Consider the following 18,222-nt stretch of genomic DNA (forward strand, 5'->3'; position numbering starts at 1 on the left):
ATTAAATATTAAATATATGTAGAATAAATATCAGAAATTAATAATGTATAAGACCATTCATATAATTTATTGTTAAATATTATTAAAAAAATAGAGATGCTTGTATTTACAAAATTTATTTTATTATTAAATTTATACTTCTTTTTAGGTCTGCTTAAATCTTCAAACGGCTAGATCCGCACTTGCTAGTGATATTTGGAACATGATGATAAGAAGAATAAATAAAGTATTTGTTTTGATTCGATGTAGTTGTTGTTTCACTTGACTTAAAAAAAGTCTTTTTATTAATTTTGAGTGAAGAGTTACTTAAAAATGAAAATAATTTTTAATCTATATATTTGAATAAATTTTTGATAAAACAGTTAGGATTTACAATTACATAAACATTAATTAAAAAGTTAGCTTATAATTTTTTTACCCACACAACAGTAAGCTGATTCGCTGAATAAGCACCCAAACTGGCACATATTATGCAAAATTTGTACTCCCTCCGTCTCATTTTAACTGCTTTTGACTTTTTTACACGTATTTTAAGATGTTAAAAAATCACATGTAGACATAATTAATCTTTATAAAATTTATATCAAATAAAAGTTTAGAATCCAAACTTTAATTTGATATAAGAATTAAATATTTTTATTGAGTGTAGATACTATTTTTTTACACCTCAATATACGTGTTAAAAAGTCAAACATCAGTTAAAATGGGACAGAGAGAGTATTTTGTTTTACTTATTTTGGTATTTATTAAAAGTTCAAAAACAAAAATATGAGTGAAAGTAAAATTACATTAACTAATTAATTTACAATTACATAAACATTAATTAAAAAGTTAGCTTATAATTTTTTTACCCACACAACAGTAAGCTGATTCGCTGAATAAGCACCCAAACTGGCACATATTATGCAAAATTTGTATTTTGTTTTACTTATTTTGGTATTTATTAAAAGTTCAAAAACAAAAATATGAGTGAAAGTAAAATTACATTAACTAATTAATATTTTCCATTTAGAACTCGAGAGTCGAGAGCAGTGTGCTGGGCTGGGGTGATAACTACTGGGCTGGTCCGCTGGTCCATTGTATTTGGTCCCTGATTCTGACTTTTAGCCCTTTACTAGCATACAGTAGTTCAAAAAGTCTCTGTTTTAACGGGTTAACTGCCTTTTATTTATTTTTTTTGATAAATGAATTAATTTAATAATAAAAGGTCTTCCTGACAACAAAATAATAATAATAAGTCTTACGACATCCACATAAAGCGTCGCGTCGAATAAAAAACCACAGAAACAATTACCGATTAATTCATTTTTCTTAAACATAAAATCACGTGATTTGGTAAAGATGATATATACACAAACTTCGTTACTTTCGCTTCTGTCATAACTAGTTTGAGTTATCGACTGAGTTATCCCCTAACAACTTTTATTACTAAATCAAACACCATACTCACACAAATGGTGAGAAAATAACAAAACTAACATAAACGGTGAGACAACAAAAACCAAAACCACAACCTAGCAAGCTTAAATCTGCAAATGCGTAAATGAAATATTAGCTAAATCAAGACAATCCTTAGATCTGGGAAATAAGCCCACAAAAACAAGATAACCCGGACCACTTTCGAGAACAAAATCACTAGGAAGAACGAGAAATGTGTAACCCCGTGAAATTGATATCTGATAACTAATTAGTTACTCCCTTCGTCCCAATGAATTATATACATTGGGATCGGACACGGAGACCAAGAAAAAGTGTATGAAATGAGTAATGTTAGATGGAAAGTGGGTACAGTGGTGGGACCCACATATTTTTTAATAATAGATTTGAGATAGTGGAGTAAAGTAGTGGTTGTAATAGTGTTTTTATTATTATATAATGGAGATGGAGAATGTAGTGGGTGTAGTAATGTTTTATATTATAAAAAGTTGCTATTTTGATGATGGGACATTCTAAAAAAGAAACTGTATAGAATTGATCGGGACGGAAAGAGTATTACTTATTCTATTAATTCATACCTTGCAATCTTGCATCTCTATTCCCGTTTTTTGACGCCACGTTTTTTACAAACCCAAAAATCTTGGACACTGCCTAAAATGGGCCGAGATCCGTCGGGGCACAGAACTAAACAAGTCTTTTGGGTTGGCCTTGACGCAATACATCCTCATACAGTCATAAAATGAGAGGAATATAATCGTGCAAAAATGGCATACTGGTTGCTTTCTAGTTTACGAGAGTGACAATCACCTAATACAAAGTGCAATCACTTGCTGGCACAAATAATATCAAGATTCCAAATAATAGACTAGAGCTTCAATGTCCCCACGTCAAAGCTCACTTTTCAACTTTTAAACAAAAAGTTTAATTGGGGGCCTTCGCTTTTGCTTGTCATTTCCCCCTCACAAAATTGTACTCTTAAGATATATGTTGCCATGTTGCTACTACATAAAAAAGACAGCTTGTCAATAACAAGTGAATGTTGTCCAATCATGTATCACTTGTTTTTTTTGGTAATTCATAAAAGAAGTTTGAAATTGATGATTTGAAGTGCACATAAATTTACATATAAAAATTCGTAGTTACTAAACTCGCCAATTAAATGAACTAAATGTCTGATTAATTATTACAAGATAGTTTGTCTATGCTGCAACTGCAAGGCACCCAGGACTCCGACAAGACAAGGATTCCGTATAATTTTACTATCATATATATTCAACTGTCTATTACAATATATAAGATATTGTAAAAACTCAATCTTAAAAGAAAAATAATCAATGGACCAATGTCAATTTTCTTTTTAAAAATTTAATGTCAAATTTTAATATAATAATACTTAAATTTGAATTAGTAATATGAAATTTTGCATTATATTTTCACCCGTAGTTCGCACAAATTCAAAATTTTTAATAAGATCAAATTGATTACTTGTTTATTTTTCGAACTCCGACACAAGAGAAAATAAATGATAATTCTTACATTCTTACAATAAAGGGCAAATTGAGGGCTCGAGTAGAGGCTAACATGGATGCATGCAAATATTAAAAAAAAATTGTAGTTTAATTTGAATCTAATATAAATATGAATAATTTATCACAAAAAATTTGAAATTTGTTTACATAATGTCGGATCCGTCCTCGCTGCATGCAGATTGCGGTGTACACATATTTAGGGGTTGTATGATAAAATAAGCACTTCTTAATTAAAATAAAAAAGTGGTTTAGAAGTTAAAAATCAGTTAAGATTTAAAAGTGATTAAAGTGTTTGGAAAAAAATTTGAATTTCTAAAACAAAAACTAACCTTCCTATATTTTTATAAGTATTTCTTGATTTTTTACGCAAACAATAAAAATAAATACTTCTAACTTATAAGCTCATAAGTCGGATTTTCAAATAATAAACAAACACACACTCGTAGTCTTCCTTCGAACTTGTCTTTTTTGACTAATATAACATAGTAATATTATAATCTATACGAGTTCTGAAATTTGAGGAAATTGAATAATGTGAATGAAAAGAAGTGGATAAAATTGTGCGGTCATCGCTATCGGAAGTAGATAAGACGGAGATCATGTGGCCCACGCTGACTCCTAACAGCAAAACTAATTACTGGAAGCCATCCCCTTAATTTATTTCCTAGCGTATATTCAATTATGGTATTCAATAAGTGGCTTGAAGATAAGAGCACCTCCATTCGTACACGCATTATCGTGCTGTATCATTATTAGTCTTCCTTCCTTGAAACTTGCTTGTAACAACTTCAACAAAATGGGCAAGTGAAAATGAAATTTCGGTACAAACAGATAGACAAAAATATTCATCCGTTCCTCGAATCTCTTGTAATTTTTCAAGATAACACATATTTTAGGATATATATAAAATATAATGCTCTATGATTTATAATTTGTGCAATACATTATATATTTTAATAATTAATAATATTTTATATGAGTCTAAATTAATAATTTAGTTTAAATTGTTGACTAGACTTGCTTAAATTTTTAATAGTATAGATGACGAAATATAAAAAACTTAATCTAACAATTGTAATTAATTTGATTTATGCGATCCAACGTTTACTATTCCGGACTTCAAAACAACGATCGAATTTTTAAATGTTTAGTTTTGACAAATAACAATATATTATAAAATTTGAGCAAAATTAGAACATCTTCAAATATATGGACTAAAATGATAAAACATTGATTATGTAAAATTCATTGAATTTGTAAGTTTTTGTACCCGTTATTATGTTTGAGTATATTTTAAAAATATCATATTTTTCTAGAAAAAAATATTATTTCAAATTGTTGGAAATGAATATAACATTTTAAAAAGATAAGAGATTATGTGAAATCTCGATACGAATTTCTAATAGCTCGACGGGTATAATTAATCGACTATATATTTAGAACAAGAAGCCACGAATTGCTAATCTTTCACGTATCTTTGTACTATATGTGTATATAAACAATTTTTGTTTTTAATATTTTTAAAATACTCACCTTTAACGATTTATCAATGAAATCACCATAACTATGACCACTTCATCACATGGAATCATATTCTTTACATTTAATAAATTTAGAAGTATGCTCAGAAAGTCGTCGCAAAAATACGAACGCAGTATTTACGTTCCAAGCATCTTTATATGAAATGCCGCGGTGTTTCTTTTACCTCCGGAAATCAGTTTCATTTGTATTACAATTCAACTCAATCTGCGTAACCTAACCATCCCCACATGCAACACGAAATTTAAATAAATATTCGAATCAAACCCCCCAGTTGTCATACAACAACTAGTTGAATTCAAATTAAATCCTCTCTTCGTTTAACTGTTTTATTAAATCATCGTCATCTTCATCACCGCCGAGTTTATCCGTTTGCCTCGATTTCAACAATTTTATCCTCCCCACCGACTAATTCTCTCGCTTTATTCGCGTATAAATTAATTCATCACCTCCTTGCTTATTTGTTTCTTCGATTTCATTAAATTTAGCGATTTTTGTTTTAATTATGATGACGAGACAAGATCAACAATCTAGGGTTTTCCATGAGCTGTCGGCTCTCATCCTCAACATCCTGCGATCTCCGCCGACTCCGATTCACTTCTCCGATCACTCTCCGGCGAGTCCGCGGCGGCCGTCGCTGCCGCAGCTGACGCCGGCGGGATTCGCGTCGCTGCTGCTGGGGATATCGTTGGCGATGATGCTGTGTGGCTCGGTGACGTTTTTTATCGGCTTTTTGTTGATGCCGTGGGTGATTGGATTGGTTTTGGTGTTTTATTTCGTCGGAATTGTGTCGAGTTTGTCGATGATCGGTCGTGCTATTCTTTGCTACACTTTGTCGCCTCCTTCGCCTCGAAAAGATGTTCCCGGTACATTTTCGGCTTGATAATTTGTTGTTTCGATTCGATTAATTTTATGTGTTTAATATATTGAATGTGGATTTGTGTGAATTATGTGATTACGTTTCATGAATCATGACAATAGTATTTGTGTTCCTGCTAATTTGAATGTTTTAGATAGAGTTAACGGAGAATATTCGAGTTGTGTTAGCTAATTGCCAGATTTGTTGGATTGTAATACATGGCCATGCTAGACATGTCGTGTGCTTGCAATTTGAATGTGGATTTATATTTTATATGAAGCGTAACTGCAGAAGGTCACAATTAGCTGGTGATTGTTTAATGCTTGAGCTGATTTCAGTGTTTTGCGTAGAGCTTGTGTAGAATTTTTTGTTCAGTTGCTAGTGCAACTGTTTTGTTGTCTACATTTATGTCGGCACCGTTTTGGTAGCTAAACTTGTGGCTTCTGGGAGTTTGTATATATGCAAGATATATGTTGGTTGTATTACATTTATGATGGCTTACTGCTTAGCTTAATTATGGTATTGCCTTGTTATTAGGTTCTAGTTTCTTAACTTTACTAGAGCCGGATTAATACGACCAAATCTTATTCAGTGCTAAAATTGGCTCTATAGCTCTACTGTGAACCAGATATAGAAATGGTTAATACATTGCAGAGCCACATACAAATGGATCAAAGATAGATGTTGGCTGCTAAGGAGGAAAACGGAGTATTTAGGTTCTGTTCTAGCAACAAAATCAGTTTAAAATGGAGTACAGCCTGAGTTCTGTTATAGCAAGAAAAATTACTTTTTTCTACAGTTCTTTTAACTTGTGTGTTCTAAAATCTCCATAATTATTTGAGTCAAACCAAACTATACCAACCATAGTCTCGCCTTTCTGTTTATGATTGTGGTCTACAGGAGGGAACAGACAACATAACACATTTCCTATTCCCATATTAAAATTGATAATATACTTTACATGCATGTGTAGCTCATAGCAAACCTCTACCCCATTTTAAAGTTTAAACTAATTGTCTACGAGATTTCACCTAAATTACTTTGTCAACTGTAATTTACTTAAAGAGGACCAAAAATAAACTCTTTAACCAGATGAATGTTGGAGATGATATTTCAGACAATTTCGGAGGTAAGTTTATGAGTTTGAGGATATCTGCATGTATAGTTTTTGAGACGTCCTGAAAATATGTAGATTCACTTGATGCATATCAATTTAAAAAAGATCAACTACTGCTAGTCATGTCAGTGCAACAAATTTGAACTTGAGCTTGTCCTTTTGTATGTTTCATTCTGTCCTTTTCAATTTGGTTACTCCATTCACTCCACAAGCCAACTGGCTCTTTCATGAACTTCACCTACAGGTCTATGGAATGGTTACCAACAAGACTAGAGGGTCTGTGGTTGATTCAAAATTGCCCGGATCTAGTTTGCATATCTATTTATGATATTAATCACTAAGGTGAAGAAATGCATGGTAAGTCAGACAGCAATAAAATGATAATTCACAATTCTCTATGTTACTAGTAGAGGTGTTCACAGAATAGATTAGAAATTTGAGTGTATATTGTCGTCATTATCATCGACGAAGAGTGGCTCCTTACACTGTATAAAAAAGAACTGTGCTTGCCTTCTCGAAGTTTTGTTCCTTGTTTTCCCCTCAAAATCTGGATAGATTTTGCCTACGACACAGAGTTGCTCATGTTTTCCTATGACATACCAGTACATGGTAATATGAGCCGAATCCTTCATGTTATTTGGGTTTTGGCAATCCATAGAATTTGATGCTGTCAGACATGTAATGGATTAGACCTTCTGAGTTCTGTAACTGACGGTTGGGGATGTAGCCTTCATAAATATTAATGGGTGATCCATATAGACAAAGCCTGCACCTCAAATCAGGGGATTATTATATGCTTGTTACTTGAGCTGTTAGTTTGTCAAAATCCTTTTTACCTTGGTTACTTGTGTTTTGTATGTGATATTCAATGAATCATTGGTCAATCTTTTTTGTTCTATTTTTTGCAAGTTTAAGGCACTTGCTAGCTAGCACTTCACTCCAACTCCAGTTTCTAATAAATTCTTCCCCTGTTATCTTTACAGCCTGGAAACTCCTGTGAAGAAGCAGATAGTAGGACCACGCCTGTGGGACGATGATCGAGCAGCACAAACTATCTTTTGCTACGTGCTGCTAGTAGAATTTGCCGAATACTGTAAAGTGTAGTATCGGAGGTAATATGGTTGCACCTCCGGATGATACAAAACCAGGACGTGTGGATATATCTTCTCTAGGCGTGAAAGAAGTAGCAGGAAAGTCTTCTACCTGTTTCCAGTTGTTACTATTTTACCCGAATCTACGTTTGCTGATTTCTTTCATCTTCGAAAGTTGTATAATTTTCCTTCTTACAATCATCAATAGAACTTACTATGTTGAAGTACTATATTGAGATTCCAGACACAGAAACAAAACGACATGGTGAAGCTCTCAGCAAAACTCTGGAGTCCTGATGTGTATAGACACTCTATAAAATTTGCGGAGAGGATGAATTCACAGATTATGAGCATGTTTGCTTCGGTCTAAAACTCGGTCTTTACATATTTTTGATTTTAAGCCAAAAATATCATTTGTAATAATGAGAAGTAGGTTCAAAGATAACTAACTAACTTGAAATCATCTTAAAATCATAAACTTTAAGATAAATTAATTTGAGGTTTTTTCAGTGACTTATTTTTTTCTTATATTATAAGGATCATTTTTACCCGGCTCAGTCAGGCGGCCTCTATATCAATGCTCTATAGAAATCGATGTGTTGTGGGAGATCTTTTTCATCGTTAATATACGTATATAACTGCATCAGATCACATAAAAAAATGTTGTGTTTAGATCTCACTTGCATAAGAAAAAAAGCAATGAAATTACAAAAAACAGAAATGAAAGTAGCCTTAGTTGAAACTGAAATAAACGAATACAATCATCACTCAAAGCTGCTGCACTGATTTAACACGATCGTCCATTACACAAACACAACAAAAACACAATAACAAAGTGAAAACAGAGGGGAGCCTTAAGGAGGCCTAGTCGGTGTGAATGTGAATCCCGATGGCAATGAGAAGGATGGTGATGATACCGAAGTATATGATGGTGTGCACCAGAATCGCGAGGCCGCTGGTGTGCATGTTTCCAAACTCCACCACTCTGCCTCTCCCAGGCAGCTGAAACAACAGTCCTGGAGACAACAGCACGAACAGTATCACCGCTATCAACACCGGTCCCCAATCTGCCATCTCGCTGTGTCTCTAAAATTCAATCTCTCTCGCCCTTTTCTCTCTCTCTCTCTCTCTCTCAGTCTCGATCTCTCTGGCTGTTGTGTTATTTATAAAGATGGGTTGAGATAGGAGCTGAAGTAAAGAATAAAAGGGGTAGCTTGAGTGAGGGAGTTGGACACGGTACATAGTCACACGCAAGACATCTAACAGGTGTAAAGACTGGGAGATAGATAAGTGTACTGTAGTTTACTCTCTCTCTTACATGTGCCTTGCCACGTGGCTTCCTCCTCTCTAACTCTCCTCTTCTATCATGATCATCCTTTGATCTTATCCAATATAAGATGGACATGCATAATATTTTAAATTTTTTATTTCTAACTTCCAAGTAATGTCAGTTTATCTCTGTGAAGCTTCAGTTTACAATTGTCCATAGACTATGTTATACTCTCTTGTACAAAAGGAAAAAAAAAAAAAAAAAACCGCCGAAAGTGAATCGTAGGTAGCGTAACGTAACCTGTTGTTTTATACCACAAATTATTTTCCATCTTTTAAAAAATATTACTTTCGGAGACGACATATAAAAATGGAAAAGAAATTGATACCGTGACTATCGTTCCTTTCTTGTCAGAGCAACTAAATTCTCATTGCAGTTTTCTTTTCATAAACCATCCCACTGAAAAATATTGCCAGTGAAAAATCACAACTCCTCAACTTATCAAGTGATCAGCACCAGAAACAAACACTGATATATATCACTATGCAGTCAAATATTCTCCTAGTGTTTCTTTCTAATTGTATCTGCTCAGTTTTTATTTTGTTTTTGTATTGTTTGCAGACTTGCAGTCCTGGATAACTTGGCTCGCACAGAATCTACTGAATTTGCATATTATATCACTATTTTCCATATATGACATTACAGGGATAAACCACAAATCATTGAATCAAAAGGATAAAAATCTCTGGAGTGTATGAAGACAACTCAGGAGAGTACAACCACAATAATCATCACGAAAAAAAACTGAAATCTTCACCAGTTCTCAGTTTTTTAGTTATTAGAGTACGTAATAAAACAGAATCTGATCACAAATATTAAACTGAATACGAGTCCACTCTCTGAAATCTTGTCCAGCTAGCTTCAACCATGTATCGACCGGTATATGTCATTCAACACATAATAGCTTCCCTCTGCTGCAGTAGGCATCAAAAGGAACACCTGCGAGAAAATAAAGATGAATAAATTCCCAGTTATAACCAGAAAAAATAATCATTTTACAAGATAGATTAGTAAAAAGACATCAGAATATTTAGCAAAAAAAAAGACATCAGAATAAGAAAAAAAGTTCTCTTGAACTATGCTGATTAGTGGAAAAACTGAGGCAGAATAACAGGCTATTACAGATTCAAGAGCATCTTCCAGAGCTATAATTTTAAGCAATATGCACAAAAATTCACTCCAACAGAGTCGTATTCATTTCCTAAACGTTAAGATTCATTTTCCATTCCTCATAAATAAGTAATCCCAAACTCATTCCTCATTTGATTTTTAGTGATTAAATATTCAACTCTCACCTTTTGTAGACTCTTTCCCACATTTTGTTTTTATCTTTTTGTTAAATGAATTTAAGTTTAATATTATAATAATAATAGGAAACATAAATATGGATTGTCATTCGAGTTGTCAATCAATACTGATTCTTTATTTTTTAAAAATTGAATTGTTTATCATATATTTAAAAATCCCTGGACACTAATATTTTACAACTTAAAACATTAGAATCTAGTATCCCATCTATCCATGTACGAAAACCGTAGAATTCGATTGAGAACACGTAGTCAAGTGAAAAATACCTCAAGAGTCAAGACCATAAAATACCTCGAAATCGACTAGTAATCAGTACTCTGTCTCTGTCTGTTTTTTATTATTTGACGTTTTAACTTTTGACATACATTTTTAAGTTTTTTGACCGGTTAGTTAAAAATATTATTTTTTAACTTTTTTTCTGAATAAAAATATATAATTAAAATTTTAACTCACAAAAAAAACCAATCAAAAATAATATTTTTAACTATCCAATCAAAACACTTAAAAAAATGTACCAAAGATCAAAACAGCATATAATAAAAAAATTACCACATAAAACACCTCAAGCAATTATTAATAAAATAATTAGCACAATTAAAATCATTACTCCCTCTGTTTTTTTTATATGACGCTTTGACTTTTGGCACACACTTTTAAGTGTTTTGACCAGTTAGTTAAGAATATTATTTTTTAATTTTTTTTTTCTGAATAATAATATATAACAAAACTTTTATTCAGAAAAAAAAATTCAAAAAATAATATTTTTAACTATCCGGTCAAAACATTTAAAAGTGTGTGACAAAAGTCATATAAAAAACATAGCGAGTAGCAGATCAGGAAGAGGGAGAGAGAGGGACCTGACTAAACCTACTAGGAGCATACTCTTCGATCTCCACACTCCCATCGACAGAAACAAGGATACCACCAGCAGGACCAGAAGACTGGCCATCAATAGTACCGATTCTATGTTTAAACTTCTGCGGGAGAGAAGTAAGCTTAGCAACGATATTGACGGAGCCTTGAATCTCCTCACCTTCAAAAGTCAACCTCGAAGCTTCCTTATACAAACTCCCCAGATTCGAACGATTATCGAATGTAAAGTAGTAGTGATCCACAAACGCCCTCGCCACTGCATCTGCATCTGCATCCATCTCGCTTATACACACAGCTGCTCTTCTCTGTTCTCTGTATATTATCTCTATTTATCAATCGGGTAGCGGTCCCGTGAGCCATAAAATTGTTCTCTGTATGTTATCTGTCAATCGGGTAGCAGTCCCTGTAAGCCAGCTCTGTATAATATCTCTATGTATCGGTCGGGTAGCTGAGCCATTAAATAGGGTGGCTGCCTGGCTGGGGTAGCTGAGCCATTAAATTGCTCTTTGTCTGTCAACCGGGTAGTGGTTAGTGCGAGTCATTAAATAACTCAAAGATCCTAGACCGTTGGACAAATATCCAACGACCGGTATTATAACAAATTTTTAATATATCTAGGGACGAGAAAATTACTCCATCGAGTGCTTTTTAAGCGTCGGACGCCACTCGTCTAGCGGTTATCGGTTAGCACTACACATATTATAAAAAGTATTATAATCACGTCCGTCGGATTAGTGAGTTGTTTAATGGAACTCACGGATCCTGGACCATTGGATAAATATCCAATGACTAGAATTATAACAAATTTTTAAATGTTTACCGATGAGGAAAATGACTCTGTTGAGCGCTTTTTAAGCGCTGGACGTCACCCGTCTAGAAGTTTGTTTACCGATGAGGAAAATGACTCTGTTGAGCGCTTTTTAAGCGCTGGACGTCACCCGTCTAGAAGTTAAAAAGCACTACACGCATTAAAATAATTATTATAATTCTATTCGCTGAATTTGTGAGTTATTTAACGAAATTTACACATCTAGACCGTTTAATAAAATATTCAGCGATCAAGACTATAATAAATTTTTTAATATGTATGCGAGGGACCGTTGTCCTTCATCAAAGACCTAGCTCTCTGGATCTGGACCGAGAATCTTCTCCTCCGGACCCCAGTACTCTAATTATAATTTATGAACTAAATAGTGTTAGACAAAATTCTGATGAATTTTGAATGAAATGATGTCAAAGAGTATTAACTTTATCTTTATCTAACTGAGTTGTCATTTATATATTACTAATAATATCTTCATTTTATGTCATCAATAATATAAATATAGCTTTAAATATATAATACTTCCTCCGTTTCAAAATGTATGACGCTTTGACTTTTTACACACATATCAAAGTGTTTTGACCAAGCACCTAGAATCATCATTTCTTTTAAAAAAATTTATATTTTAAAATTTTGACTATATACTTTTATTTAAAAAATTAAAATTTTAAAAACAATAAATATAAGTATATGGTCAAAAAAATTTTAAACTACGTATACATTTTGAAACAGAGAGAGTACTTGAGATAGACATGTCGTTTGCTTGCAATTTTAATGTGGATTTATGTGTTATATGATTAGCAGAAGCTTGCAATTAACTGGTGATTGTTTAATGCTTGAGCTGACTTCAGTGTTTCGGGTAGAGCTTGTGTAGAATTTTTAAGTTCAGTTGCTAGTGCAAGTGGTTTGTTGTCTGCATCTCTGTCGGCACAGTTTTGGTAGCTAAATTTGTGAAGCTTCAGTTCACAATTGTCCATAAACTAGGTGGGTATTTGTGTACGGCTTAAAAGCTGGTTTGTGACTTTATAAGTTAGAACTACTTATTCTTACTATTTGTGTAAAAAGTCAAGAAACAATTATAAAAAGTTAGGAATGCTAGATTTTGTTTCTGGATATTTACCTATTTCCCAAACACTTTATTCACTTAGAGCATCTCCAATCATCAAAAACTTTTAGCTAAAATATGAGTTGGCATACCAAAAACAAAAAATTTAGCCAACGTCTCTAAAAACTCATACTCCAACCACACTCAGCAATTATCTATAATTTTAGTCAACCTCCTATGGATAACTAAATTTGTCGAACGTCTATAGATTTGTAAGAAAATCTGTAGGAAAATTGCACATCATTTATTACCGTATTGAACTGATATATTCTGTTTTAACAATCTAAAATATTAATAACATACTATCTTTAAATTATAGCCAACCAATATAGCCAATATCATTAAAGTAAAATGTCCTACAAGTTCAGCAAATTTTACATAATGCCTTACAGATCCAACGATTATAGCCAACGCTGTTGGAGATGCTCTTATAAGTCTTAATTTGCTTCTAAAATCTACTTCATTTTTTTATTTTAAACAAGAAACACATATTTTAAACTCACTCAAACGGCCCTATGTTATTCTCTGTTATACAAAAGGAAGAAATATCCACCGAAAGTGAATCGTAGGTAGCGTAACGTAACCTGTTGTTTTATACCACAAATCATTTTTCATCTTTTTAAAAATATTACTTTCGTAGACGACATTAAAAAAAAAAAAGGAAAAGAAATTGATACCGTGACTATCGTTCCTTTCTTGTCAGAGCAACTAAATTCTCATTGCAGTTTTCTTTTCATAAACCATCCCACTGAAAAATATTGCCAGTGAAAAATCACAACTCCTCAACTTATCAAGTGATCAGCACCAGAAACAAACACTGATATAAATCACTATACAATCAAATGTTCTCCTTGTGTTTCTCTCTAATTGTATTTGCTGAGTTGTTTTTTTTATTGTTTGTAGTAGGTGTCGGGTTATAACTTATAACCCAATCAGGTTAGTTTTATAAAATTTGAACCCACCAAAAACCTTGTTAAAATGGCTTGATCGGGTTGGTCGATTTATTCGGGTTGATTATAAAATAAAATTTGGTGTAACATATATATGTATTTGTTGATTAGTGATAAAATAATTTAAGAGTTAGAATAATCAAAAATCACGTGCAACTTAATTTAGTACTCCCTCCGTTGTTTTTTTTTTGTTGTTTTTGTTTTTAAAGAAAGGTACTCCCTCCGTTTTGAAATATAAGTCGTTTGATTTTTTTGCACGTTTTTTAAGTCTTTTGACCGTACGCTTAAAATCATTGTTTTTGAAATTTTCTTTTTTTGAATAATAATATCAATCATATATTTTTATTCAAAAATAATGATTTTTATCGTGCGGTCAAAAGATTTAGAAATACGTGAAAAAAGTCAAACGGGTTATATATCAAAATAGATGGAGTATGCAATTATAGAATCAATCACCACGTATATACATCATAATATACTACAATCTAAAAAACTAAATTACGTTACAAATAAATAGAACATCACTATATTATATATTATTTATAATTTCAATATTAATATTAAAAAATTGTGACTTTTATAACTTTTAAGTTAATTAGTAAACTAATAGTATGACTTATTAGTGCATAATATATGTCGGGTTGGAATGAGTTAAAATTATTAAAGCCCTAACCCAACCCATTTAATTCGATTTTTTTATTGTTTAGTCCATTTGAAGTTCGGTTTAATAATATCGGGTTGGGTCGGCTAAAAATAGGGATAGGTTGAGTCGGTTTTGTAATATTATGGGCACCCCTAGTTTGTAGGCCGGGATAACTTGGCTAGCACACGAATCTTCTGAATTGGCATATGATATCACTATTTTCCATATATGAGATTATAGGGACAAACCACAAATCAGTGAATGAAAAAGATAACAATCTCTGGAGTGTATGAAGACAACTCAAGAGGGTACAACCACAATAATCATCACGAAAAAAAACTGAAATCTTCACCAGTTCTCAGTTTTTTAGTTATTAGTTTTTTAGTTATTAGACAACAAACTGAAAGTTTGTTGTAACTTTCTAGTGTTCCTCCATTTCTAGCCTTCCAGTATTTTTAATTGACTTATTTCATTTTTTAAACTTTCGACATCTTCCAGTACCTTTATTACTTTTAATTTTGTTTCTCTTAATTCTTTCTTTTGAATTTTATATTTATTTTTATAAAATTTATATTTATTTAACCATTCTGTGTTAGTTTTACTTCTTAGCTTAAGATTTTCCTTTTTTAATTCTTCTAATTCTTCTAATTCATCTTGTTTATTTATTTTTTCTACTGTTTTATTTTCATTTTTTATGGGTTCATACTTTTTTCTTTCTCTTTCCATAATTTCCTTTCCGTGTTTTTTAAGAAAGGTGATTACACTATGTTCTTGTATAGACATTTTTTTTTTCTTCAGAATTTTCCTTTTTTATGGAGTTCGGCTAAACTATTTATTGCCCTCTTAACTCCTGTTGACATCTGAGGTTTTGATTTACTTATATCCATAAGTATAGGGCTTTTAATACTACTTCCTATTATATTTATAGGTACTACTTCTGGTTTTTCTTCATTTTCCAATATTTCTTCCTTTTGTTCTAAACAATTTTGAATTGCTGTTAACTTTCCTAGTATTTGTTTAAAGGTAGGTACTTCGGATACATTCCATAAAGCTGTTATTTCCTCTCTAATAATCTGTCTACTTTTTTCTTGGTTTTCCTCTATTTTTGTTAATATTGTTTTCAATCCTTCTTTTACAAATATTTCATTCCAAATATCTTTTATTCTTTCCTCTGAGTTACTCATTTTTATATATTCGCTTACTCCTTCTCCTTCAACGATCCAAATTTTTTCATTCTTAGGTTTGTTTATATGTTCTTTTAACTGTTTTATTTGGTCTTCTAACTGTCTTTTTTCTTCTAAATATTCTAAGTATTTTTCTTGAGATAATATTAATGTTTCTGTTATTATATTATTTATAATTGTCAATTCTTTTTCTTTGTTATTTAATTCTTTTTCGATATTCATATTCTTTCTATAAATCGTAATTTATTCTGATCATTTATCTCTATTCCTTCGTTTGTTATATTATACTGAATTTTATTAAGAAAATCCATTCCTAATAATAGTTGATAACTAACATCATATTCGATTACTCCTAGGGTTAAATTATATTCTAAATCTTGGATTTTTATCCTTAGTTTTATAGCCTTTGTTACTATTGATTCCCTTGAGTTATTTGGTTCGTTTATTATTTGTGGTTCTATCTCTTCGCATTTATTTATATCAACTTCCGTTATATGTAATAAACTCGTAGTTGCTCCCGTATTAATTTCTGTTATTATCTCTTTTGCAAATATTCCATTAAATAATATTGTCTTAATTCTTAATTTATCTGATTCGTAGCAAGGTGTTTTAATTAGATTTATTTTTCTAGATAAACTCATACTCCTAATTAAATTTTGATCCTTTCTAAAGCTTAACCTAGAGCCTTCCAGTATTGGTTTAATTCTTGGGGTTTGTATTATTTGTGGTTCTTGGGGTTCGTTTATTATTTGTGGTTCTATCTCTTCGCATTTATTTATATCAACTTCCGTTATATGTAATAAACTCGTAGTTGCTCCCGTATTAATTTCTGTTATTATCTCTTTTGCAAATATTCCATTAAATAATATTGTCTTAATTCTTAATTTATCTGATTCGTAGCAAGGTATTTTAATTAGATTTATTTTTCTAGATAAACTCATACTCCTAATTAAATTTTGATCCTTTCTAAAGCTTAACCTAGAGCCTTCCAGTATTGGTTTAATTCTTGGGGTTTGTATTATTTGTCTATTATTAAAATCTATGTTTATCTCCTCTGGGATTGTTATTCTAGATTCCTCTTTATGTTCTATTCTCTCCAATATGTCTTCATATAATTTCCGAACTATTGTACATAATTCTGTTTGTTTCTTTACATGATGATTTCCAGTTATAGCGTATACCATTTTTGTTTCTATACTAATCACTTTACTTCCCTTTGGCATATTTATTCCATCTAATTTATAATATAGAGTTAAGGCCCTTTCTTTATTTTCATCTTTTAATGATATACTAAAATCAAGTTGTATTATAAATTTTAATTTTTGATATATTAAATTTCCTTTTACTACAGCTACTAATGCATCCTGTATATTTCCTAATATTCTATCATCTAATATATATATTTGTATAGGGGTATCAATATTCTTTTGAAAATATGCCTTTATAGTGAATTCTATTGCTCCAAAATAAATATTTTTTAGTTTACTAGCTTCTTTATGCGATAATTTTGATAATTCAAGTTTTATTAAGTCATCAGTTATTAAATTTATTTTTGCTCGCCCATTTATTGTATTTATGTCTATTACGTTTTCATGTTTTTGTGCTATATACCTTATTTGTTTATTTCTTTCAAAATAGTTTGTCTTAAAAATCTTTTTTTATTGTTAATTCCTCTGTCTCACTTTGAATTCTTTTATATGTTTCTGATTTAAAACTTAATGTCTGGGATGTTCCACTTTCGTATTCATCCATTTGGTAATAGTCTTTTTCCGTTATTTCTTCTTTTTTGTCCATTAATAAAAATAAATATATGTCTTCTTATTAATCTCCTTTATATGTTTATTTATAGTTTCTTTTACTAAATCTGTATTTTGTCTATCTATTTCTTTACCTAACTCTGGATAAGTTTTATACGATTGACTATTTACAATTTCATTTAAATAATCTAGCATTTTCATATTATTTGTAATTATTTTATATCTCAGTTTTATTTCATTTTTTATATATTTTTTATATACAAAATAAGATTTTACTGCTTCGTTATTCATTTTCTTTTTAAATCTTCAATGATTTTATATTGTTCGCTTAATACTTCTCTATATTCTTTTTCAGATGTTACTCGTCCTGTTCTTTCTATGAAATTTTGTTTTCTTAATTCTAAATTATCTTCTTGTATCAATCTTATTTGTTCATCTCTTTGTTCTAACATTTCCCTCAATGTTCGTATTGTACTTTCTTTTTGCTCAATAATACTTAAACTTATCCTACAAGTTTCTATATGTTGATTTATATCTTTATTATAAGTTGGTGTCTTATTTGCTATTTTTTGAATTAACTTAATTTCATCTTCCATCTAATTACATAGACTTTTTTCAAGAGTTTTCTTACACATCTTCTTAGTTTCTATTTTATCTGTTTTAAATAATATTAAAAG

The 18,222-nt window shown here is 31.2% G+C and overlaps 3 protein-coding genes across 4 annotated transcripts; 1 reads left to right on the forward strand and 2 right to left on the reverse strand.

Moving 5' to 3' along the window:
* The first annotated feature begins 4,575 nt into the window (after positions 1-4,575).
* Positions 4,576-7,865, forward strand: LOC108196005 (uncharacterized). Of its 2 annotated transcripts, XR_010285587.1 has the most exons (3): positions 4,576-5,371; positions 6,726-6,838; positions 7,465-7,865. XR_010285587.1 is itself a non-coding variant. In XM_017363053.2 (2 exons), the coding sequence occupies exons 1-2, from the start codon at positions 5,011-5,013 to the stop codon at positions 7,479-7,481; spliced, it is 378 nt and encodes a 125-aa protein (XP_017218542.1). In that variant the 5' UTR covers positions 4,589-5,010; the 3' UTR covers positions 7,482-7,865. The 2 variants fall into 2 exon arrangements, 1 of the variants encoding a protein (XP_017218542.1); XM_017363053.2 differs by lacking the exon at positions 6,726-6,838 and having other exon boundaries at positions 4,589-5,371.
* Positions 7,866-8,289: 424 nt separating this feature from the next.
* On the reverse strand, positions 8,290-8,824 carry LOC108196008 (uncharacterized). Its single transcript, XM_017363055.2, has one exon. It carries the CDS (start codon positions 8,644-8,646, stop codon positions 8,437-8,439), a length of 210 nt encoding a protein of 69 aa, XP_017218544.1. The 5' UTR covers positions 8,647-8,824; the 3' UTR covers positions 8,290-8,436.
* Positions 8,825-9,497: 673 nt separating this feature from the next.
* LOC108196006 (nuclear transport factor 2B) lies at positions 9,498-11,601 on the reverse strand. The gene is made up of 2 exons (XM_017363054.2): positions 11,068-11,601; positions 9,498-9,841 (listed from the first exon to the last, which is right to left on the reverse strand). The coding sequence occupies exons 1-2, from the start codon at positions 11,359-11,361 to the stop codon at positions 9,764-9,766; spliced, it is 372 nt and encodes a 123-aa protein (XP_017218543.1). The 5' UTR covers positions 11,362-11,601; the 3' UTR covers positions 9,498-9,763.
* Between the last annotated feature and the right edge of the window lie 6,621 nt (positions 11,602-18,222).

This window comes from Daucus carota, chromosome 7 (assembly GCF_001625215.2).
Source record: "Daucus carota subsp. sativus chromosome 7, DH1 v3.0, whole genome shotgun sequence".
NCBI classification, from domain to species: domain Eukaryota; kingdom Viridiplantae; phylum Streptophyta; class Magnoliopsida; order Apiales; family Apiaceae; genus Daucus; species Daucus carota.